The 23,627-nt window shown below is 50.6% G+C and overlaps 1 protein-coding gene and 1 long non-coding RNA gene across 22 annotated transcripts; both read right to left on the bottom strand.

Moving 5' to 3' along the window:
- Positions 1-3,486: 3,486 nt before the first annotated feature.
- Positions 3,487-5,406, bottom strand: LOC310884434. 8 transcript variants are annotated; one of them, XR_014574214.1, is made up of 4 exons: positions 5,364-5,406; positions 5,121-5,243; positions 4,581-5,038; positions 3,843-4,474 (listed from the first exon to the last, which is right to left on the bottom strand). It is a non-coding gene; the product is annotated as an uncharacterized lncRNA (long non-coding RNA). The 8 variants fall into 8 exon arrangements; XR_014574216.1 differs by having other exon boundaries at positions 4,581-5,041; positions 5,187-5,243; positions 5,364-5,379; XR_014574213.1 differs by lacking the exons at positions 5,121-5,243; positions 5,364-5,406 and adding an exon at positions 3,487-3,836 and having other exon boundaries at positions 4,373-4,474; positions 4,581-5,083.
- Positions 5,407-7,321: 1,915 nt separating this feature from the next.
- Positions 7,322-23,346, bottom strand: LOC310884302 (uncharacterized protein). Of its 14 annotated transcripts, none has more exons than XM_083805873.1 (7): positions 22,460-23,346; positions 21,530-21,544; positions 15,517-15,667; positions 11,355-11,435; positions 10,529-10,761; positions 8,711-9,328; positions 7,322-8,629 (listed from the first exon to the last, which is right to left on the bottom strand). In XM_083805873.1, the coding sequence occupies exons 1-4, from the start codon at positions 22,712-22,714 to the stop codon at positions 11,359-11,361; spliced, it is 498 nt and encodes a 165-aa protein (XP_083661999.1). In that variant the 5' UTR covers positions 22,715-23,346; the 3' UTR covers positions 7,322-8,629; positions 8,711-9,328; positions 10,529-10,761; positions 11,355-11,358. The 14 variants fall into 14 exon arrangements, 5 of the variants coding, with proteins under 5 accessions (XP_083661999.1, XP_083661997.1, XP_083661998.1 ...); XM_083805871.1 differs by adding an exon at positions 9,525-9,606 and having other exon boundaries at positions 7,322-9,328; XM_083805872.1 differs by having other exon boundaries at positions 8,711-9,606.
- Between the last annotated feature and the right edge of the window lie 281 nt (positions 23,347-23,627).

Below are 23,627 nucleotides of genomic sequence, written 5' to 3' on the forward strand. Positions count from 1 at the left end.
TGCTCCTTTTCCAAAGACTACCACAGTCCGCCTTGCCTGTGGCACCTGATAAGCAGAAGAGAAAGCAACCACAGCAGCACAAGCCACAGCACCCTCAGGACAGTTACTCTCATCCCCTCCTTTACCTCAGCCGCTTACCTACCCCACATGGCAGATGCTTCCACCCATTCTCTGAAGCCACCTAGAGCACCTCTAAAAGAGAAACTGGAATTTTACTCTAATTGATGTAGTAAACTAACTGCAGTGATGGGCACGAAAATGTGCCTGTGCCCAGATGGCAGCAATCACAGACTTACCCTTTACAGATGAAAAAGGGGACCCTGCTCAGTCTCTTGGTAATACTACCGTGCTTATGCGGTCGAGGAACCATACCCCACCATTTCTTAAAAACGAGTTAGCCGGCAACACCTCCTAAGCACGCCTCTATTACCTGAATTCCAAGCACTGAAAATCTAGAAGGCTGCAACGTCTAAAGACTCTACAGCCACACAAACCACAGGCAAAAGCTCCAAAACTATAACAAACTGTCCCTAACCCTGAAACAGACTACCCCTTACAGGCCTACTGCTGCTCTTTTCAGACGCATGCTTACACAGGGAGCTTCGATGATACTTATCTCCTAAACCCTGCTCCATCACTTTGCCACCAAGGTTGTAACTTTGATAATATTTGACGTATAATATTTGACATACAGGCAAAGACTCACAAGTAAGCCCCGCAATTCGGCAAAAATCATAAAGGACCCAGAACCACAAAGTAAACACACTGCCATCCTATCCGTAAACATGCTATAACAATTACTCACCTGAAGAAGAGCTGCATGCAATACAGGCACCTATTACTAGATTGGTTTACTCTAACAGATCCTACCAGTTGTTACCTCACAAAGATGGGCGTACCGGTCTCTACTTGGAAACGCATCAGTCCATAGACTCTTAACCACCTAAAGAAACCTGCAACTCACTGAAGGAAAAACAAAGCACTTACCCCAAACTGCAGCCCAGGCAGAATGAGCTCTCTGATGGGATGCCTGTGACTCAATGACCACCAGGCCCTCCCTGGAACCCAAAGCCAATCACCTGGGAAAGGGGAGGGGCAAAACACAAGAAAGGAGAAAGAGGAGAAGCAGCAGCTGTGGTTTATTTTTTTTTTGCTTCAGCTTTGATTATTGAAAGCTTTTCTCCTCTACAACTCCTGTCTCAGGAACCAAACAGCATTCCAGTGACCTGCTTTGCTCCTATTCCAAAGACTATCACAGCCCACCTTGCCTGTGGCACCTGATAAGCAGAAGAGAAAGCAACCACAGCAGCAAAAGCCACTGCACCCTCAGGACAGTTACTCTCATCCCCTCCTTTACCTCAGCCGCTTACCTACCCCACATGGCAGATGCTTCCACCCATTCTCTGAAGCCACCTAGAGCACCTCTAAAAGAGAAACTGGAATTTTACTCTATTTGATATAGTTAAAAAAACTGCAGCGACAACCACAACCCAAAAATAACAGCTACCTCTGTTCATCACTCACCAGAGTCACTCCAGAGGTAGCTCGGGTCGTGACGTCCTGTACTGCACACTGCGTTTCAGCCTGAACAAAGGAAAACACAGTCAGACGATAAACATTCAGCTGACAGCATTAGCACCCATCCCTCAACAACAGAAGTGACCCCATATTTAATGTTTTCATTTCAAATAGCAGTCCACTTGCCTCTGTACCTGCAAGTTAGATCCAAGCTCGAAAGGAACGGCCACCATCACCCATGCCACCTGGGAACACAGAAGGACAAAATGATCGCTGTGCTTGCAAGCCACCACCTGCCACACTGCTCCTCTGTCCCAAACAGCCTCACCTCAGACCCTCAGAGGGAAACACCTGAATGTCTTCCCTTCGCTTCAGATCAGGGATCACCAGGCTGATAAAACTCTCACCTTCCCTCATTGTTCTGTGACACGGGCATTTCCCCGTCCAAGACTTCATGAAGCCCCTGCAGAGACAAGAGAAAAGCACACCTTGAGGCACCTCACAGCCACAGCGTACCTGCTGCAATACCTCTCTCTTCCCAGCTCCTTTGCTTCAGCTGCTCACCAGCTCGAACTGAGATTCTTCGCTCACAGCGCCGCGGCAAACTCTGCCCGGGCCACACAACGCACACTGCACAAGCTACGTTGTTTAAGACACACGAGCTGGAACATTCCTGCCCAACAATCAGCGGCATCGCACAGGAAGGATGCCGCACGCTCCTAGAAACCAAACCTACCAGTCCTGAACAGCTCCCCTGCCAGACAATTCCCCACCTCCTCCTGCCAACCACGCTCAGCACACACACTATTTGGCTCTCAAAAGAAAAAAAAAAGAACATACACACACAAAAAAAACTACTGAGCTCCACAAATGCCAAAAAGCCATGCACACACAGCAGCCCCAGCAGGGGTATTCACAGACTTACCCTTCACAGATGGTAAAGGTAACTCTGCTACGACCCTGCTCAGTCTCTTGGTAATACTGCGCCTACGTGGTCAAGCCTCTTGTAGTGTGTAATCAAGCTCTTTTTAGTCCTCTGGAGAGTTACACAAGTGCCTTCATACGTCTAGAGATTCAAATATAACCCAAAAACACAAGTGGATCCCACCATCCCAAAAACAAGTGAGCCAGCAACCTCTGCTAAATATCCCTCTAGTAAGTGATTTCCAAGCACTTAAAATCTAGAAAACCATAGACTCCAACCTGCCCAAAGAACCCTGCAACTGACTGAAGGAAAAACAAAGCACTTACCCCAAAGAGCAGCCCAGGCACAATGAACTCCCTAATGGCATACCTGGGGCTCATATACCATTTGGCCCCGCCCAGCACCCAAACCCAATCACCTGGGAAAGGGGAGGGGCAAAGCACAAGAAAGTAGAAAGAGAGCAGGAGCAGCAGCAACTATGTTTTTTTTTGTTTGTTTGTTTTTTCTGGCCTAGCTCAATAGCATGCAGACTGCAGACAAGAGAACTGGGGTGATTCTAGAAGCAACAATACCCATGCTTTTGCTGCAGCTTTGAATATTGAAAGGACAATATGACCAAGCAAGTAACTGAAGATTTTTTCAACTGCAAGCAGTTCAAACCGTTGTTTTTATACAGGAAGAAAAATCTAGGAGCATAACAGATTACACACCAGAAAGAAAGATCAATTCCATGTAATAACATCACTCGCAGCATAAATCACATACTTGAGTAGGCTATCTGAAAACCAAAAGGCTATGCTGATAGGTCAAAACACACTACAGGACAATGGAGCCTGGCCCTCTGCTGCACCAGCTTAAATCCTATCCCTGCACTCACCAAGGTGCAACCCCAACCCAAACACAGACACACCATTTCAGGCTACACGGGATGGGGCTTCAGGCACCGCTTCACCTACTGAAGAAGACCACCATCAGGAGCTGCCACGCCAGACCACCTTTTTCCTCTGCAACACCTTTCTCAGGAACCAAACAGCAGTCCAGTGACCTGCTTTGCTCCTATTCTAAAGACTATCACAGCCCACCTTGCCTGTGGCACCTGATAAGCAGAAGAGAAAGCAACCACAGCAGCAAAAGCCACAGCACCCCTAGGACAGTTACTCTCAACCGCTCTTTTACTTCACCCACTCACCTAACCCCCGAGGCAGATGTTTCCATCTGCTCTCAAGCCACCTAGAGCACCTCTAAAAGGCAAAATGGATTTTTATTCTACTTTTTGTAATAACTTAACTGCAGTGACAACCGCACCCCAAAAATAACTGCTACCTCTGTTCATTGCTCACCTTGCCTGAGGTAGCTCGGGTAGCAACGTCCTGTATTGCGCACTGCATTTCAGCTTGAACAAAGGAAAACACGGTCAAAAGATAAACATTCAGCTGCCAGCATTACCACCCACCCTTCAACACCACAGGTGACCCTATATTTAATTTTATCATTTCAAAAGACCAGTCCACTTGCCTCTGTACCTGGAAAGTAGATCCAAGCTCAAACGCGGCCACCTGCAAGGCTGGGGGGGGGGGCATTTGGCAGCCACCTGCAAGGTGGGGGGGCACCTGGCAGCTTTGCTCTAACAGACCCTACTAGTTACCTCAAAAAGATGGGCTTACCGGTCTCAATTTGAAATGCATCAGTCCATAGGCTCTGACCCACCTAAAGAACCCTGCAACTGACTGAAGGAAAAACAAAGCCCCTACCCCCAAAGAGCAGCCCAGGCAGAATGCCTGCCCTAATCATGTGGAAAATGGGAGGGGCCGTGCATGAGAAGAGATAAAGAGAGCAGGAGGAACAGCAGCCCTGGTTTTGGTCTGGCTTAGGTCAACAGCGTGCAGAGTGCAGCACAGGCAATCAGCCTGTTTCTCCTGAAAGACTTACCTTAGCTTTGGTGAAGGAAACTGACCGGGCTGACAACCCTCTCACCTTTTTGCACCACTCCACAACATGGGGAATTCACCTCTCCACGGCTGCACGAGGGAACTGCAGAAACAAGACAAAGCACACCCTGAGGCACCTCATAACCACAGCCTACCTACCTACTGCAATACCTCTGCAATACTTATACCTCTCTTCCCAGCTGCTTTACCTCTGCTGCTCTCCATCTCCAAATCACATTCTTTTAACTGTCACGCAGAGCGGTGGTCCTCCAGGTGCCATAGAGCAGCGCCATTATTTTTTTTCTTTTTTAATTTCAGAACAGCTTCCCTTCAAAACAGCTTTCCGCTTCCCTCTGGAAATGGACAGTAGGTCAAGCCAGTCACCGAGTTGCCAACGCAGAGCTTCACAGTTCCAGAAGGTGCTCTTTCATTCGACCGATTCCTCAGAAGTGTTACCTACCACTAGCAAAAGCAATAAACAGACTGCAAACAGGCACTGCCACATTTGACAAACTTCATGTTTTTAATTTTATCATTTCAAAACAGCAGTCCGCTTGCCTTTACATCTGAAAAGGCAGATCAAACCAATCACCAAGTTGCCGAACAAGAACTTGACAGTTCCAGAAAGTGCTGTTTCCTTTGACCGGCTCCTCCTAAGGTTTACCTACTGCTGGAAAAAAAGAAAAAAAGACTGTGCCAGCTGCCCTTAAGTACTCACCCAGAGCTTGAGTATTCGCCCAGAGACAGACCAGATGTCTTTCCCAAAAGAGTCAGGACAATGTATTATTGCACTGTTGGACCACCATGTTAGCTACCATCACTAATTGCCAGGCAGGACAGCTCCAGGCCAAACACACACATAAAAAGGCACACTACAAACATCATGAACAAAACATGGGAAAAGAATTACTTTTCCTGAATTACTTTTTCAAGAATTACTTTTACATGTCGTCTCAGGGAGGAAGTAACTACCCTGAGCAACGTGCCCTTACCCACTAGGAAGCTGAGCGGCAATGTGAAAAACTACATTTCCCGGCATGCCAGGGAAACCAACATGGCCGGCAGGAAGCTCGAAACCCAAAGACCACAACTCCCGGCATGCTGCGGGGCACGAAGCCTGGCAGTTGCTACAGCGCATGCGCATCTCCTCCGTCTGCAGTACTTCCCTTTCGCCAGCAGGTGGGAGCAGAGAGCGACGCGTCACCGCAGCGCCTCTTCGCCTACAGCACCGCTCGCTGTTCGGCCACCAGGTGACACCAGGCGCCGCCGCGCCACCCTGCTCCATGCATGGGCGGAAACAGAACGGCAGGCACGGCTTCCCAGGCCGTCTGCTCGTTAAGGGAAGCGGCAGGAGCCGCCTGGAACACCACACAAGAAAGGCAAGAAAAAGCACCCCGCTCCACGGGCACGGAGGAAGTAACTGCCCATCCTAAAAGGCCCCGTGCTGAGCGGCAACGTGAAACTACAGTTCGCAGCATGCTCTGGAAACCAATGTGGCCGATCAAAAGCCCAGAGCCCACAGACCACAACTCCCGGCATGCTGTGGGGCAAGACGCTCCCAGCCACCTGACCCAGCTGACGCCCCGCCCCAGAGTCAAATCCGTGCTTTCTGATCCGCCGCCTACTACCCCAGCCACGGGTCCCGCAGGACCCAGCCGCCCCAACACCCTTCCCTCCCCTCTGCCACGGATGCCCAGGCCCTCCCTCACCTGCTGCTCCGCAGCAGCCACAGCCTAGGTCACGCTCGCCAATCACTCTCTCTGCACAGACCAGTCCCAGCACACCTGGCCCAGGGAGCAAACACAGCACAGGCCTACCCCCACCATTGCTGCCCTTGCCCCCCCCCGCCTGCAGCCTCCCCAGCAGGGTGGCCCCCACACCCAGATCGCTTGTCTGTGTCCATTGGCTCCCCCATGGACAATAAACATGGGGCCAACACCCCAGCCCCTGCCCCCTCCACACCCAGGAACCTGCACCTAGCAGCACAGCCACAGCCACTTACAGTGTCCACAAACACAGAGGGCAGCACAAGCCAGAAAGCAAACTTTATTAAACTCTTACGCAGGACTCCTGGGAGGGAGACTGCGGCAGAACTCCCTGCCCAGACATTCTCCCCTTCCCCTGGGGGGCTGCGGGGCTCAGGCATCCAGCAGGTCCATCCGTCCGTCTCAGCATCCATGCCCTGGGGAACAGCTGCCTCCTGCAGAAATGGGCTGTGAGGCACAGAAGGAGGAAGAAAAAGGAAAAGGGCACAAGTGGGATACAAGCAGCAAGAGAGGAACTGGGTGGACAGACAGACAGCAGGGCAGAGGGACAGAAGAACCACCCGGGGTGCAGGGAGCGGGACAGGGGTGATCAACGGGGTTGGACAGAGAGTCCAACAGAGGCACAATTGCGACAGCCAGGATGACCGAGAGTAATAGCAGTTTTACTGACATCAGACAGCATTAGTTTGGGATGAAATCAGAGTTTTGGTTTTTGGATCAGAGATGACTCTGTTGAACAGTCTCTGCCTTTCCAGTATTTGAAAGGAAAAGGCATGAGGATAAGCACACAAGTATGAAGCTATTATTACCAACAGAGATGCTGGAAGTAGGCTTCTCCATATCGCTTTTGGTACTTGTGGAGTAATTGCCTTAAGTAACTAGGCAAATTAAACTAATATTCACATTTTAAAGAAAATGTGCAGCATTGAAAAAGCTTTCAGGGTGGAGGGTAGCTGCGCTACCTAAGCGTTCCCTAGGCCTCCAACTTTACATGCTATTGCACTAGGGGAACTTGGTGTGCTGACTCTAAGGAACAGTACAGAGCGTAGAGCAGAGTGGAGACACCACGGATAGGCTCTGTGATGAGACGGTGACCTGATGCTCTTATGCGCACCAAGACTGATAAGCTGCATGTTTACCATCCTTGTGAGAAAAATCTCAAATAATTTTCTTCAGACAGGATCTTCTGTGAAGCTATTTTATTCGTGATTGCAATGGCGGGCATCCTGTCAATCAGGAACGCATTTTAGTAAACAAATCATAACCTTTTATTCCCTATTACCCGACGCCTGATCACCTCCCCTGTTTCCTCATTGGCTAAGTACTACAGGTTCACAAGCTACTCGACGCTCCTCTATACCATGTATGTACAATTCTTCTGTTTTTTCAACCCTTTAATTTCTCCTTTCTTATGTTTTGAGAACTTGTGATCTTTGTTTTACTGTTCTCACACTGCTCATCTTGTTTTTCTCAAGCTTCTACCTTATTTTGGAACAGTGAGGCCTTCTACTGTCCACTTATCTACAGGTGACCCATTCGGTGATAAACTGGAGCTGATTGATACAGCGGTGCACTAAGGGTTAAGAAGAAGGTTACTCACAGGCATAGAGTGGTAACCAGGCTAGAATAAGAGAAAGTGGGAACCAGTAAGAAGTTGCTAGGCTCGGACGGGCCTATAGAGGGCTATGCATGATCAAAAGGAATGCACTAATCAGAAGTCTGTAACTACGCACGCTAGCTGCGTGCAGTGCATGTAGCTGGTTCAGAAAGCTATATAATATCTGGCATTGGAACAATAAAGGGTCTCCATTTCTCGACTATCTTGGAGTCTGTGTCCTCATTCCCTTCACTTATCTACTTAGCATTTCTCCTTATTATGACTACACGATTACCTTGGAATACAGAAAAGTAATTCTCTACTGCAAAAACACAACTTTGTTTCTCACACCCTGAGCCAACCACCTGTCATGGTTTTGACAGAACGTTGTACTCTAGTGAACTTTTGCTCATTATATCATCACTATAATACCAAAACACACCTCCATCCCAAAAGCTCCATGCCTCCAAGCTGCGACCGCCCCTCACTGAGCGCACGCTCTGAATTTCTCAGACCCCTATAGCTTTAAACGAAAGCAAGAAAACTTTACAAATCATAACCAAGATATGCCTGACTAGAGTCACTCAAGCTCCACCTAAAAGGGACAGAAAATAATCACAGAGTCATAGAATATCCCGAATTGGAAGGGATCCACAAGGATCATCGAGCCCAACTCCCGGCATCACACAGGTCAACCCAAAAATTCAGACCATATGACTAAGTGCACAGTCCAAATGCTTCTTAAACTCCGGCAGACTTGGTGAAACGACTACCGCCCTGGGGAGACTGTTCCAGTGCTCAACAACCCTCTCAGTGAAGAACCTCTTCCTGATGTCTAGCCTGAACCTCTCCTGCTGCAGGTTGACACCATTCCCACGGGTCCTATCACTGGTCTCTAAAGAGAACAGATTGGTGGATAATGTAAATTGGCTTAAGTGAAAGGGGATGTTAGGGAAGATACCATCACGAAGGATACCTTTCTGACTTCCGGGATCAGTCGACGGGCTGAGCCTCTCTTCCCCCCGCACTGGGATGTCGTGGGGTAAGATCTGAATGCTTGGTTGTACCAGGCGTCTCCGTAGAAACTCAAATCTCTAGAGCCTTTGTGCCTTTTAATGCGTTAATAGCCAGGACGAGTACCCGTGTATTTCATGCGTGCTCGCTTGCTTTTGCAGACAGTGAATTTATCGCCGGCAATTCCAAAGAACCTGTGTCCCTGTTGCTGTAATAAACTGCCCTTCGTTGCATTGTTCCTAGCTGTGACAGTTCTCATTGAACACAACTAGAGCGAGGGTGTGCTACGTTATTGGTGAATCCGTGACCCTGGTAGTTCAGTACCCCGAATCCGACCATATCCGTAACAGTTAGTCAGCTACGCCCCTTAACACGACAGTATTTCATAGAGAAAAACATTAAGCCTAAGATTTCTCATCCCTAAGGCCTTAGGGGGGCAGGCCGAGAAGGAACCAGAGATGCTTAGTATGTCTCCTGAGAATCGCAGCTTACAGTTACTACACGTCTTCTGGTCTCATGGGATGAGGCAGAGGTATAATTAATTCCTTCTCCATCTCTCTCTAAAGAGTTTTCCTCCTATCTGTGACAAAGGAGAAAAATGTTATGGTCGTGGAAGTCGTTATACAAAGCCACACTCAGTGAATTCACTATTACAGTTAAGATCGTTTTTAATCGAAAACACCTCAGCAGCAGTGTTACCACTGCAAACATAGCACTGCACAAAAATTCAACTCAAGATAAAGGAAAGGGCGAGCTAAAAGGACAAATGACGTGACCGAAGGCATCTTCAACAACCATCTGGTAGATGGTTGTCCACAGCCCTTGGATTCCATGGTTGTCTTCCCTGCCAAGTGAATCCTGGAAGAACAAGAAAAGATACACAACATGTCCACAAAAACTTTTGGGGAGGCTACTGAAAAGAAAAACAAAAAAATAGAAACAGCATGCAGCTAGTACGTCAGTTTTGTTAACAGAGTAACATTAACATACTAGAAATTTCCACATTCTATGTAGCCCCAAGGTGATGCTGGGTACATCCACTGATATTAATGGGGTAGCACGATGTAAGAGATAGTTAATAGACAAGGTACACCTGAGGTGCACAGATTGCATATTCCATGCGACAAAAAAGGCACAGCTTGGCACCCAGTTTGGATCAGCTTGTGTATGAGTCTGCTGATACGTGAGTATATACAGCAAGCAGACAAGTCTTTTACTCCACAGACTCAGTTTCATTTATGTATATACATACATATACATATGTGTATGTATCTCTCTCTCTCTCTACATATATATATATATAAACAAACAAACGTTGGGAACTTCATAACCACTTGAATAACAATCATTAGCTATGCCTACGCTGAAAGCCAGGACTATGCCTAAGTGATTAAGTAAACACAGAGTCTTATCTGTGAAATACTGAAAATGCCCCATAACCACTGGGGGGCTTATGCACGGTGTACATAATTTTTACGCAAACATGCATCTTAATACACAAAGAGGAGGGGCGAGGCGGACAAAGGTTTTAGGGACGCGTCAAGACCAGAACAGCCACTGGGCAATCGCTCAGATGTGCAAAGCTCAGCTAAAACCTGCACAAATCCACCGAAAGAAGGAGGCTACCTACTTGTCTGCTTAAAATAACCTCTACAAAGAACGTATTACAAAATCAAAAACGTAACTATCATCCAGCAAAGCAAACGTCTGGAATACAATGGGCTAAAACTGACAGCTGAGGTTTGATTCTTTAGCAATTTCAAAGGTCTTCAGATCCTACCTGACTTCTCGTGCATGGTGGCGTTACAGCACAGAAATGAGGGGAGCGGGAAGATCGCAACAGGCCAAACGCGGTGCTGAGCTCCTACAGGAGGTGGTGGGATAGCACTGACAAGAGTGAGACAGGCTGTCAGCCTTCTGCACGAGCTGAAGAAGAGGAGCGCCAGTGTCCGAAGAAGCTGTTTCTTCTCATACTTCATTTAATACACACCGTCTTTAAATCCAGGACGTCTTCTTAGGGAAGAGATAAAGAAGTAGAGTTAGCGGCTCCAAGGACACTTCAGGATCTTAGTTCTTTCTATAGTTAGCTGCTATCCACAAAACCAAACCAGTTAAAATAGAGAGTTACATTAAAAATTCTTGATAATAACAAAAGTATGGGATTTAAAAAAAAAGACATGCACGGAAAAGAGGTTAAATTATCTCATTCGTTTCTCAATTCCGCCACAAACTCTATGCTCAGCTCCTCTTAACTCACTCACCCCACTTACCCATCCAAACACAGGGCGGACGCGGCAGTTCTCATCATTCTTGGTAAAAAGACAACATTTTCATGTTTGCTGTCAAATATCATCTCTTTCCAGCACAATTTCCTGCAAGCTATGCTAACTCCTCCAGGCTTTTTAATATATGCTAGAAACTTCACTGTTTTATCTTAATGACCATCTCGGTGGAAGTCGCCGAGCTGCTATCTTTGATTCTGCTGTCTTCACAAATACAAATAAAACAGTACTTCAGCAACAATCTATGACAAACTAGGCAATACATGCATCTACCTCTTACATAAGAAAGGAAAGAATTTGTAGACAACATCCAGAAAGTATTACCTTGTTAGATATCAGAGTGGTGGGGCAGAATGACAATGCTACACAAGACTGTACTTACACTCCTGGGATTGCACAGGTTTGCTGGAATACAAAAACAATAAAGTAAGGTCACTATGCGGAACAAGTTCACTCACTCCATTATTACTGTGAATGACAAGAATATTTCAGTAAGCGTTCTTTTAAACCCATGGAAATTTTCAGATTTATGTCAATTTGGCTTCATGAAAACTGAAACTTGCAGTGCAAAGATCATTTATAAAAGCTGTAGCAGGTGAGCTTTTTAGGCACGGATTTTGTCACCTTTTTGGGTAATGTTCGTCTCTCTCCCTCATTACCCCCCTTCCCTCCCCTCCCCCCCCCCCCCCCCAAAAAAAAACAAGAAAAAAGATTAAAGACCACAAACTGGGACTTCTCGGAGGTATGACTCCATTTTTCACCTTATACACACAGTTTCTTCGCTATGCTAAACTTTCACAATGACTGTGTAATAGAGTCTTACTAATATTGTTTGTCTGTGAGTTTGATACTACTTCCCCAAGTTGGATGAAACAAGCATTTTTCATTGTGACGGACATCAAAACAAATAATGTCTCTCGTCAGCTATGGAGTCCTGCTGGCAGTATTACCAGCTCACACAGAATCCCATCTAGTTTTTGGGGTCCACCCCATCTATCCTCAGCAGTGGGAAGTTCTTCCAGAAGCAGACAGACTGTTATTCGTTCCTCAATGGAGCTGAGGCTCTGTAAGGCTTTGCTTTTTTCTTCCCTCACTCCCTCTTCTATTTCCAAGCTTTAACTTAAAAGCTAAGCTTGTGGGGCTGGGGGGAATCCCCAAATCAAATCCCAGCCCCAACATCCCATAGTCCCCTACTCTCAGGCCCAGCAATCTACAAATGCACACAATGCTACAGACTGTGGTGGGCAGGTCCTCCAGGGCAGGGATGTCGTCATCTTTTCAGGTGACGTTCAGCTCCCTGAAAGGGCTGAAATACCACATCCATACTCACTTCCCCTACTTGATTCACACAGGTGTAGTCAGAGGAACAGGGCCACACCAGCACTCCCTGCTCACAAAGCTCACTGCCTACCTCCAGGTTTGCATCGTTTCCTTGTATTACTGTTAATTCTGACACATTTCTGCTATAAAACCATATCTCAGTGGCATTAAACAACCAAATGCGTGGACTGTGCTGTCTGCAGTATTTTATCCCACACACTCCAATTACTTAGTCAGCTGTTGAGCCCGTGCCTCGAGCAAGCATTTTGCTGGGTAACCATCTCCTAGTCTTGAGGGGACACGTAAGAATAATTTTTTCTTGGATAGTATTTACTTCAAATACTCCTGCCAGGCCAGTTTAAGGAATCCACAAATTCCACGGGAGAGAGGCTTGCCTAAATTGATTCTGTCTTTCTGATAATTTGCTCAATGGAGCATTTCTCCCTTCGGTATTTCTGGGGTAATGACAACGACTTGGATTTCAGAGAAGCAAGGTTTGAAAGGATAGGTAGTATCTTGAAATAGATCAGATTTCAGGAGTACAATCTCAATACATTCCAAAACCTAAATTCCACAATGCTGCTTCTGCAATCTGAGGGACAAACTCTTCTGCCACAGATGGGCAGGGATATCAGACCAGCGCATAGAACACTTCAGGAGTCAGCAGAAGTGGTAACGAGAGCTGCATCCCTCTGTGATAGATACCTGTGCCCGAACAAGCTTTCCTTCCGCTCACAGAGGAAAAGAGCTGGCGTCCTACAAAACGTCTCGCGTCTACCACTTTGGAGTGTTCTCAGTCAGCTTGTCTGTACTTCAACTTCCCTTTGAAGGAAGTAGCAAAGTACATAAAAACCTCCTTCCGGTAGCTTGGCACTGACCTGCAAGCCAGCACCAGGAGAAGGGCTGTGTCACACTTCAGCCCGGAGAAGAGAAGGCTCTGGGGAGACCTCATTACTACCTTTAAACACGTATAGTGGACTTACAAAAGAGACAGGCAAGGACTTGTTACCAGGGCCTGTAGCGACAAGGCAAGACAAGTTTTAAACTGAAGGAAGATAGATTTAGATTGAACAAAAGGAAGAAGTTCTTCTCAATGAGGGTAGTAAGACACTGAAACAGGCTGCCCAGAGAAGTTGTAGAGGCCTCATTACTGGAGGTACTCAAAGCTGGGCTGGATGGGGCTTTGAGCAACCTGACCTAGTGCAAGACGCCACTGATCGAGGCAGGGGGGATGGACTAGATTATCTTTAAGCGTCCCTTCCAACCCAAACCACTCTACGATTACGTGAAAGGAATTGCCTCCCAAGTCATTCTTGACTGACTACAATTAGCATTCTGGAAAGCCCTGCAAGCACTTGTTCATTATTTCTAGGGTAATTCTTAAAGCTGAAGCAGACCAAAGTTTTGTCAACAAAAGCCTTTCGGGAGACTACTGAAAGGAAAACCAAGCCAAACCAAAAAAACAGAAACAGCAAGTGGCTATTACATCAGTTTTGTTAACAAAGTAACATTAACGTACTAGGAATTTCCACGTTCTTTACCCTCCACCTTTAAAAAGTCACCCAATTCTGTCAGTGTTCACCATTAGCATTCTTTAAAACTTTCACATGGACATCTGAGAAAAACATTTCAAGTCCCTGTCATCGAGGGAGAAGAGGAAAAAAAATAGGGATGAGGGGGGAAGAAGCACAGCCATTCCTTTCCTCGGTAAGGTGAGCAAAAAGCTCAGGCGCTCAGCAAGAACATTCTTTGAAAGATAAAACAGAAGAAACTGCAGATTATTTAACCTCAGCTTGTCCTGGTTTCAGCTAATATAGAGTTAATTTTCCTCCTAGTAGCTGGTAGGGTGCTATGTTTTGGATTAGGCTGAGAAAAGTGTTGATAACATGCTGATGTTTTAATTGTTGCAGAGCAGTGTTTACACCAGGCCAAGGACTTTCCAGCTTCTCGTTCTGTCCTGCCAGTGGGCAGGCTGGGGGTGCAGCAGGAGCTGGGAGGGGATAGACCCAGGGCAGCTGACCCAAACTGGCCAAAGGGGTATTCCATACCATCTGGCGTCATGCTAAACAATATATAGGGGTGGCTAGCAGGACTGGGGGGACCAGCTGCTTGCGGATAGGCTGGGCATCGGTCAGCAGGTGGTGAGCAATTGCATTGCGCATCACTTGTTTGTGCACATTATTATTAGTAGTACTATTATCGTTATTATTATTATTTTCCTGTTTTTATAAGCTGTCTTTATCTCAACCCACAGGCTTCACTTTCCCATTTCTCTCCCCCATCCCAGAGAGGGAGAGGGGAGGACAAGCCAACGGCTATGTGGTGCTTAGCTGCCAGCTACGTTAAACCACAACATGGCTATAGAGTCACGTGTATTTGTGCCTGCTCATTTATTCATCTGCCAGTTTATTTTGCTACAGACCGTAGAAACTGCAAGGTTACCACCTTTTGTAACCGATGGGATCTTCGGTAGGAATAGCTGTCTAAAAGAGCCAACAAAATCCCCTTCATCGACAGCCATTTGAACTTTCGTCGTCTAAAAATAGTCCTACAAACATTCCCCAGGATGCTCAACTTCAGCATCTTTCCATTCAACTTGAGGCAGAACAAGCCCTTACCCTGAACATCTTCATCTGGCTCTCCTCTGCTAGCAGAGTAGTACTCTGATACTGACCAGTACGTGCTGCAGCCTACTCGCTTACGTGTATTTACTGCAATCTGGTTCGATATGCTCACAGAGAAACCAATGAAAAATCCGCCCTTTCTTTCAGAAAAAAAATAATAATAAAATAACTACGACACGGTAAGGAAAAAAAGCTGAACATGCGGTCCTTTACCAACGGGCAGATCCAACATCAGCACAAGGAGTTTTTGGTCATGTGAGCAATCACCTACACCAGCCATCAGGACAAGCCAAACGCACACACATGAGACTCCATTTAAAAAGCATGTAAAGTTCCTTTATAGCTTACGGAAGTAACAACCTACATCTTAGATGCAGTTAGACTGCATCGGTTTAGGGACTGCCTCCTTCCAAAAAAAAAAAAAATCCTCCAATCTGTTCATCCGTTCACAGTTCTGCAAATTCAATCAGGCCTTTGAGCCTGAGGTGCAGGAAAATTACTAGAGCACACCTGGATTTCACCCGGAGGTCGCTACAACTTACCCGGACAGCTGGGACAGACGGGCTGCTCTTTCTCCTGGGAAACCTGCGACTGCAGCACGCCAGCTGCAGCTTTCCTCCCTTCAGCTGCTGCGCCACCTTCGCTCGGCGACAAACCCCGCGGGGGTCCCAGCGGCGGGGAGCTGCTTCTGCCCTGGTGAGCCGCAGGGAAAGGAGAGAGCCGGCCGTCAGCACGCGGGGGGAGGAAAACCTCCGAGGCGCAGCCCGACGATCGAGCGCAGCGAGGACCCGCGCCCGGCCGCCGCAGCCCCCACCCCTCCCGGCCCGACGCTCCGGGGAAGCGCCCCCGAAGGCTCTCGCTCGCCTCACCGCCGGCAGCCGCGCTCGCAGCCAGCGGCAACCTGCGCCTCCCGGCGCGCACGGCCCGGCCCCGGCCCCGGCCCCGGCCCCGGCTCGGGGAAAGACCGGCCGCGCACCACAGAACTACAGCTCCCAGCATGCCGCGGGACGGAGCAGTCCATCCGACACAGAGGGGAGTCGGCCAAGCGCACGCAACCCCCCCCCCCGCGCCGCTTCGCCCCCCTCCCCCCCAGCCCTCCGCAGCCCCGCGCAGTGCAGATCCCTCCGCACGCCCGGTCCGCTCCGCTCCGGCGCGGCGCCGCCCCCGCCCCGCACAAGGGCCGTTTCCGCAGAAGCCGCCGACCGCGTGGCGCCCCAACCGCCCGCCGCCTCGTCCCCTCCCGGCCCGGCCCGGCCCGGGGCGGCACCGACCACCAACCTCGTTGCGGCACCGCGCCTCGGCGGCCCGGCCCGACAGCTTCCGCCCATAGCGCCGGCAAGCCCTGCATGGCACCTCCGCCCTGCGTTCCTCCGAGCCAATCACGGAGCGCTTCCGCCCTGAGTTAAGGCTAGCCGTGACGCCACTTCCGCCCTCACGGTCCAGCCAATCACGGCGCCGCTTCCCTGTGGGAAGGCGACCCTCAGGCTGCCCCTGTGATGCCTTTATTTTATTTTTTTTTTTTTTTAAAGAAGGGCGGGGTGTTCTTGGTCCTCCCTCGTCAAGTATATCTGCGAGAAACGTCTCAAATAATTTTCTTGACACACGATCTTCTCTGAGGCTATTTTATTCGCGGTTGCAGTGGCGGGCGTCCTGCCGATCAGGAGCGCATTGCAGTAAGCACAGCATCAACTTTTATTCCCTATTCCCCGACGCCTGATCCCCTCCCCTGTGTCCTCATTGGCCGAGTACTGCAGGTTCACAAGCTGCTCGACGCTCCTCTATACCATGTATGTACAATTTTACTTCTTTTTCAACCCTTTAATTGCTCCCTTCTTATTTCCTTTTTTTTTTTTCCCTTTCTTATGTTTCAGGAACCTGTGATCTTTGTTTTACCGTTCCCACGCTGCTCAACCTGTTTTTCCTCAAGCTTCTGCCTTATTTCGGAACAGTCCGCTTACCCACGTAGCGTTTCTCCTTAGTATGACTGCACAGCTACCTCGGAATACAGAAAATTAGTTCTCTACTGCAAAAACACAACTTAGTTTCTCACAGTTCCCTCCTCTTCTTTCCTTACTCCTACTGTTGTTTTTGCACCTCTTCACGTACCGCGCTCTTGAGTTTCTCCAACATTAAGGCGCAATAGTCTTCTTCGGATGTCACGGGGGATGGTAGGCGTACAATGCCATTATTTTTACAATACCAACAAATAGTGGTTTGAGCCAATTCTGTTCAGGTAACCACGAAGTTAGTTTCTCCCAAATGTTTCTAAATGCCCAGGAACTGTCATCTTGAGCTACTCTATGTAGGATCTTTCCTCCCCACGCCCCCCCAGTATACTTTTTTCCCCCCAAATATCAGTCAAATCCGTCCCATTTGATCTACATCTATACAGCAACTAGCATTAATTACAGTGCACGCTCCTCCTTATGAGGTTATTAATGAATCGAATACTATTTGATTCTACAGTCCTATTTTTGCAAACTTATCAAACTTATCTTCTAGTTCTTCAGTTATAGCGGAGATATTTACAATCGCTTTTTCTAATTCACCCACCCCTCACCGAGGTAAAAACCACCTTGCAAAGCTGTGAAATACTAGAGAATTTTACTAGAGAATTGTCTGGAGTCCGCTTAATCCTGCGTGTGGTCTCAAGGGGCCTTTGGCTTTGTGGGTCTTCAATAATAGTTACGTTTGGAATTATTGCCTCCAGGGTGCAAGCTCCCTTCCATCCCAGGGGCAACACCTTCCTGGCTTTATTGCCACGTAGCCAGTACCACCTCTCGCCATTTGGGACAGGCCATCCAGGTGCAGGATTCTCACGTTGCATCTGGCACGCGCTATGTATATTAGCGTTCCTGTGGCTACCATATTTGGTGCAGCGTGGATTATTCCCTGCATGGATAGTTCCACCCCCAGGGTCAGTACTATCGCCCCCTGAGTTTCTATCAATGTTGTTTAAAAGGCACCTTCGATAACGCGGTATATTGTAGCCAGGATTACGCGCAGGGAGTGTGAGAAACACTCCGTAGCCAGTAGGTTAGGCTCAGGCGAGGATCTCAGTGAAGTAGTAATTTATTCGCGATCGCAATGGCACGCGTCCCACAAGCAGGAGCGCGCCTACTAGTCACACAGTACGGTTTATGTACTTTCTTTCTCGACGACCGGGACCCTCCCCTGTTTCCCCATTGACTGGGTATTCCGGGTTCACAACCTATCCGACGCTTCACAGACACTACGTGGCCTTCAGTTGCCGGCCTGTTCAATTTCAAATTTCTTTTGACTTTTTTACTGTTTGAAGTGGTAATGTTTCTTCACTGATCTGACTTGACACCGTGATTTTCATCTAGCTGCTCTGAGGAGTCCGGTTGTCTGCATTTTACAAGGTTGTCCGTTAAGCTTTCTTATCACTGCGAGCCTCAACACTGCATTACTTCCCTCTGAACAACGTAACTCTGCAAAAGCAACATTTTTATTCCCACAATTCCCCCCTTTTCTTCTTTATAAATTGTTGATTTTTGCAAAACTTTTCTCTGCGGTGTAATTTGGTAGATCTCTTCCTCTTCCTCACCTTCTTTGCTTTCCATCCCCTCTAATATCATCACCTTACGTGAGTAAGGTGGTGGCTCCACGGTCATTTGTTTCAATAGCGCAGTTTTAGTGAACGGCTGTACTAGTCCTTTTACACAGGGGATAATGCAACAACCAAGGGTCGTCAAAACTCCTGCTACTACGATCAAGGATGAAGATACGCACGCCAGGATCCCTTTCCATTTACCAAACCAAAATTCTGAACATCCCGCGAAGCAACAGCCGGTTCCTAATTACTCTGCCAATTCACTGGCAGAGGCGGGAAGCCCCTGCAACGCTCCACTTACAGCGCCACCCTCCAAGCCACTAGTGCTGGGCATTAAAGCGCAACAAACAAGCACTCCTTCTCACACACACACACCCCCTCCCGCTGTACTGAGGCCTAAATAAAGGTACTGAGGCCTAAATAAAGGTACTGAGGCCTAAATAAATTCGCTCTCCCCCTTCTTACCAAATTCCCAGGGCTCAAGCCCGAACCGCCAAAGAAGTGACTCTCCGTTCTACCGCTTTGATAATCAGTCAGCCCCGCTCCCCCAGTACTTGGGAAACCAACCAAACACCACAGCGAACATACCCAAACTTCTCAACTGTTCCTTAGATAATGCTCCCGCCTTTCTCCTTGTCACACTCGAAACATTCAAGAGGGTTACAAGCTACACCAGCGGGCCCGTACATCGGGCACCACCAGTCAACGCTGGGATAAAGCAGCGCTTCCTTTCGGTCTGTCGTGCGCTTCGTTCGTCTCTGGCCGTTCCCCTCGCGGAGAATACGGAACCGCGGATCGGAACTCCGCGCTCGCCTCGCGGCGATGCTGCGTCTCACTCACGCGGCGCAATCACGCAAAGAGGCCCCCCTGCACTTCTCATTCATCCCACAGGAATATATCACTTAAAACAACAACCAGACTTGTTTGTAACTCGCTTCACGACAATACTTTGTCTCAAACGCATACGCTTACACAAATGCTTTCAACACGACACACCCAGACACCTACAAATAAGACATACAATTGTTGCCGCTCCAATTAATATCCCTCCAGCAGCTGCAAATGTTACCCAGGTAACCTTGTCACAGTTTTGAGAGGCCCGCTTACCCTTCTCCTGCTTCTTATACAGTCATTAGCGGGTCCGTCCCGGCTCCCAAAACTGGGATGCAGCGGTAACCTCGGGTTTGCTTGATCTACTCCCAAGATCGCTAGCGGCCGCTCGCTCGGTCGGTCGGTCAGCAAAACCCCCTCGACCGCTCAGTCGGTCAGCCTGTAGGGTACCCTCCTCCCATACGGGGACTATGCTGCACGCCAGACGTCTCTGCACGATTTACCGGCCGCCCCGGCCACGCGTACGACTTACAGGCCCTTCCCGTACTGTAAAACGTACCGTTTGTCCGCAGCGTCAGGAGCAGGAGGTCTTTGCCTGCTCCCGCGGTGAGCGGCTGAGAGCGGAGGCTCCTCCGAGGAAAATACTCGGGGTGCACCTAGGGGCGTCCGCTCCGCAGTCGATCCCGCAGCCGAGCAGAGCGTCTCCTGGCTGGCTCGCCAAACTGACTTGTGGCAAACGGAGTCCACAATCAATAAGATCGTAAAGTAGGTATGTTTATTCAGCACTGGGCAGCACGGGGGGTAGTCCCACCAAAGCCGTGCGCACCCGACGCAGCAATTTGCCGTGGTTGTATGCAGCACAGGGTTACGTACGCATAAAGTTTCACGGTACGCCTATACCTATTCATAACCTGTCCCCGCTTCGCGTTAAAATCGGTTCCAAGGAGTTATTTCCATCAACTCCTCCCATCTTTGCTTGCGCAGTGTCTCCTGGTGGGGTTCCTCGGGAGGATGAAGGTTGATGACTCTTCCTCGTCACCGCTAGTTGACCTCTTGTCTTTGCGCGGACTCAGTCGCTCCTCGGCTCTTGTCCATCCGCAGGACCGGTTTCTGCCAGTCTCTTAAGACAGGCTCACACTCTTATCGAGAGACTAACCTTGGAAAGGGGCCCAAAGCTTCTTGCTTTGATTGATTTGCACAATGCACAAGAGTTAGCAAAGACGCTAAGCAGCATCCACTAGTTTAATGCTGTCGGCGCTCTCTCTGTACTCCGTAAGATTCTCCTAACTCCCCCTCTCAAAAGCAGCCCTTCAGAAACGTGCTGCCCCCCCCGCCCGCCCGCCCGCAGTGCGTGACCTGCTGCCCCGGACGCCGGAGACGGCCGCTTACCCAGCGCAAAGGGACGGCATGCGCTGCCAGGAGCGCAAGCGAGCAGAGAGCCGTTCCGCCCCGCGGAAGGGGCAGCGAGGGGGGAACCGAGCGCATGCGCTGGGCCGCGACCTGCCCTCCGCGGAGCCAGGAACCCTGCGGCGCTCCCTCACCCCCTGCGACGGCTGGCCGGCAGCTGCCGGGGCGCCGCGCCGCGGAACGGAGGCGCTCCCCCGCCGCACGCCGGCCAGCTCTGCCTTCGGACACCCACAGCAACCTCCCGGAGAACGGCGCACCGCCCCCGGACACACCGCAATACCGCCAGGCTGCAAGGACCGCACGGAACCGGGCTCCACACCCAACTCCTCAAGCCCAAAACAAACTCCCCTCAGCGACGACGCAGACACACAGCAAACTCAGAGCAACGCACACTACACTTCAGCTGAGCCAAAAGGCCCAAATACGGCGGCGTCTCTCTCCCCCCACGACACCCGATCCCGCGCCCACCACCCCTACCTCACGGCCGCTGATCCACCGCTCGTCCCCGCCCTCCCGGGGCTCAACCCGCCGCCCTCGCCCACTCTCGGGCGCTCCGGTCGCAGCCGCGACCCCCGAGCGCCCCGCCGCCGCGTCGCCGGGGCCTCCCAGCGGCCCCTTCGGGCCCCCGCGCGCCCGATTCGCTCGGCCCCGCGCATAATTTGCATGCCCCGCCCCCGGCACCGCCTCTCCCTCCCCGCCGCTCGGCGGCCGCCTGCCCCGCCCACCGAGCCCCTGCGCCCGACCTCCGCTCCGCGCTGATTGGCGCAGCTCGGCCTCCTCTGAGCGTTCGCCCCGCCCCTTCGCCCGCCCTCCCTCCCCTCCCCTCCGGCGTGATTTGCATGCCCCGCCCATCTCCCGGGAGCCGCGCCGCCGCCTGCCGCCTCATTGGCCGGGGCCCCGAGCCGCCCGCCCCGGCGGCACCGAGCAGCGCCGCGGGACCTGCGCGCGGCCGGCCGGGCCGGGCCGGGCGGCTCTCGCCGGCAAGGAAGGCCCGGCAGAAGGCTGCCGCCGGCGGGGGTCCTCCGACCCTCCGTTCAGCGCCTGCGGACGCCTCCGGAGCGAGGCACGGGGCCGCGGGGCTCGGCCCGGCGCGGCGACCGGGGGAGCGGAGCCGCCGCACGAGGAGGGGCTGCGAGCGCTGAGCGCGCTCGAGCCGGAGGGGAGACGCTTTGTCTGCTCCGGGAGCCGGGAGGAGGCGCGACCGGGACGGCGACCCGAGCTGGCCGCGAAGGGGTGTCCGGACCCGGGAAGGACGGCCGGGGGGCGGCTGCTGCTCAGGAACCGGCCGGGCAACCGGACACGCGTGCGGCGAGCAATTGCGGCGTGCGGCGGTAGCTTTGCGTGTGCGTACACGTTGGTGTCGTTACTTTCTCTTAATTTGCTGTCCTATTAAACTGTCTTTATCTCAACCCGCACGCTTTACCCACCCCACCCCACCCCCTATTCTCTCGCCTTTCCCGGAGGGGGGGGACTGAGGCAGCGAGGAAACGGCTGCGCGGCGCTGAGCTGTGCGGCAGGTTGAAGCTCGGCAGCCGGAGAGGCTCCCGCTGCCCCGGCATCGCGGCCAGACCCCGTCGCCTTCCCCTCCCCCGACAGCTGAAGCTGTTATGTGTTATGTAGCCCCGCTACATAACCTGCTCCCGTAAAGCTGGCAAGCGCCGTGTGCTCGGGGTGCACGCTACTCCGTGCCCGGGGCGGCACCGACCACCAACTTCGTTGCGGCAGCGCGCCTCGGCGCCCCGACCCGGCCGCTGCCGCCCACAGTGCCGGCAAGCCCTGCACGGCACCTCCGCCCTGGGTTCCTCCGAGCCAATCACGGAGCGTTTCCGCCCTGAGTGAAGGCTAGCCGTGAAGCCACTTCCGTCCTGGGTTCCCAGCCAATCATGGAATGCTCCTGCCCTCAATGACGGCTCGCTCGGACACAGCATCCGCCCTCACGGTCCAGCCAATCACGGAGCCGTTTTGGCCCTCGGTGAGGGCACGCCCTGACGTCACTTACGCCCCCGGTTCCCTCCCACGTAATGGGTCTCAAGGCAGTTTGTTCCCTTAAAGCGCGGCTGTGCTTCAGAACGATTGCATTTCTTGAAATCTATAGGAAGCAGTCCGTGAAATATGATCTCGGAACCTCGCCTTTTAAGCATCAGAGGCAAACGTGCTATTTGTATATGCTCCTTAGAAGCTAAACTGTCAGTCTGCAATTGTTTTACCTTTACTGCGACTCAGGACTGCACTCGGAGCACTGACTCAATGCCGTGTGTGCTGTCTCCAGCTAGCTGTCAGGCACACACTGCTCCACGGAGAAGTCAAATTTCCTCTGTAATTGCTTACCCAAACCAGTATGAGACGCAATAGGAAACTACAGAGGAAGCAACCTCTCCTCTGCAGTCAGAGTCCGTCCTGCCGTCAGCTACAGCATGGGACAGAAACCGTATTATTCAGATGCGGAGGTATCAAAGATGATCCTCTGAAGTCGCATCGGAGAACTTGAGGCTGGGGGCTGGCAGGAAGAAAAGTAACTAACAAGACAAGCCATACTAAGTCTGTAAAAAAAAAAATAGAAAAAAAGGAAAAAATAGAAAAAGGTCGGGGGGTGGGGGTGGGAAGCCAGTAAGAATCAGCCTGATAAAAGGTTTACAAATGAGATGAAGAAGAGGAGAAGGGGAGAGATTGTCTATGCAAGGCAAGAGACCCAGGAGGCAAAGGCTGAAGTCTAGGAAGGCAGACTAGAATGTGACGAGGAAACATACTGGCTTTCTATGAAGAAAGCTAGCAGCAAGGAAGTAATAATGCCAGACGAGGGAGACTAGTGCCTTTTCCTTTCACGTGAACATACTCCCTTCA

The sequence above is a fragment of the Anser anser genome (genome assembly GCF_964211835.1).
Source record: "Anser anser genome assembly, chromosome: 20".
Taxonomy (NCBI): domain Eukaryota; kingdom Metazoa; phylum Chordata; class Aves; order Anseriformes; family Anatidae; genus Anser; species Anser anser.

What these genes read in the sequence shown, in the direction of transcription:
- LOC310884302 (XM_083805873.1), bottom strand. Translation starts at nt 22,714, where the DNA reads ATGCTGTGTCCGAGCGAGCCGTCATTGAGGGCAGGAGCATTCCATGAT. An exon ending in CGTCTGTCCCAGCTGTCCGG is followed by an intron (nt 11,436 to 15,516) that starts GTAAGTTGTAGC and finishes TTTGTATTCCAG; the next exon opens with CAAACCTGTGCAATCCCAGG.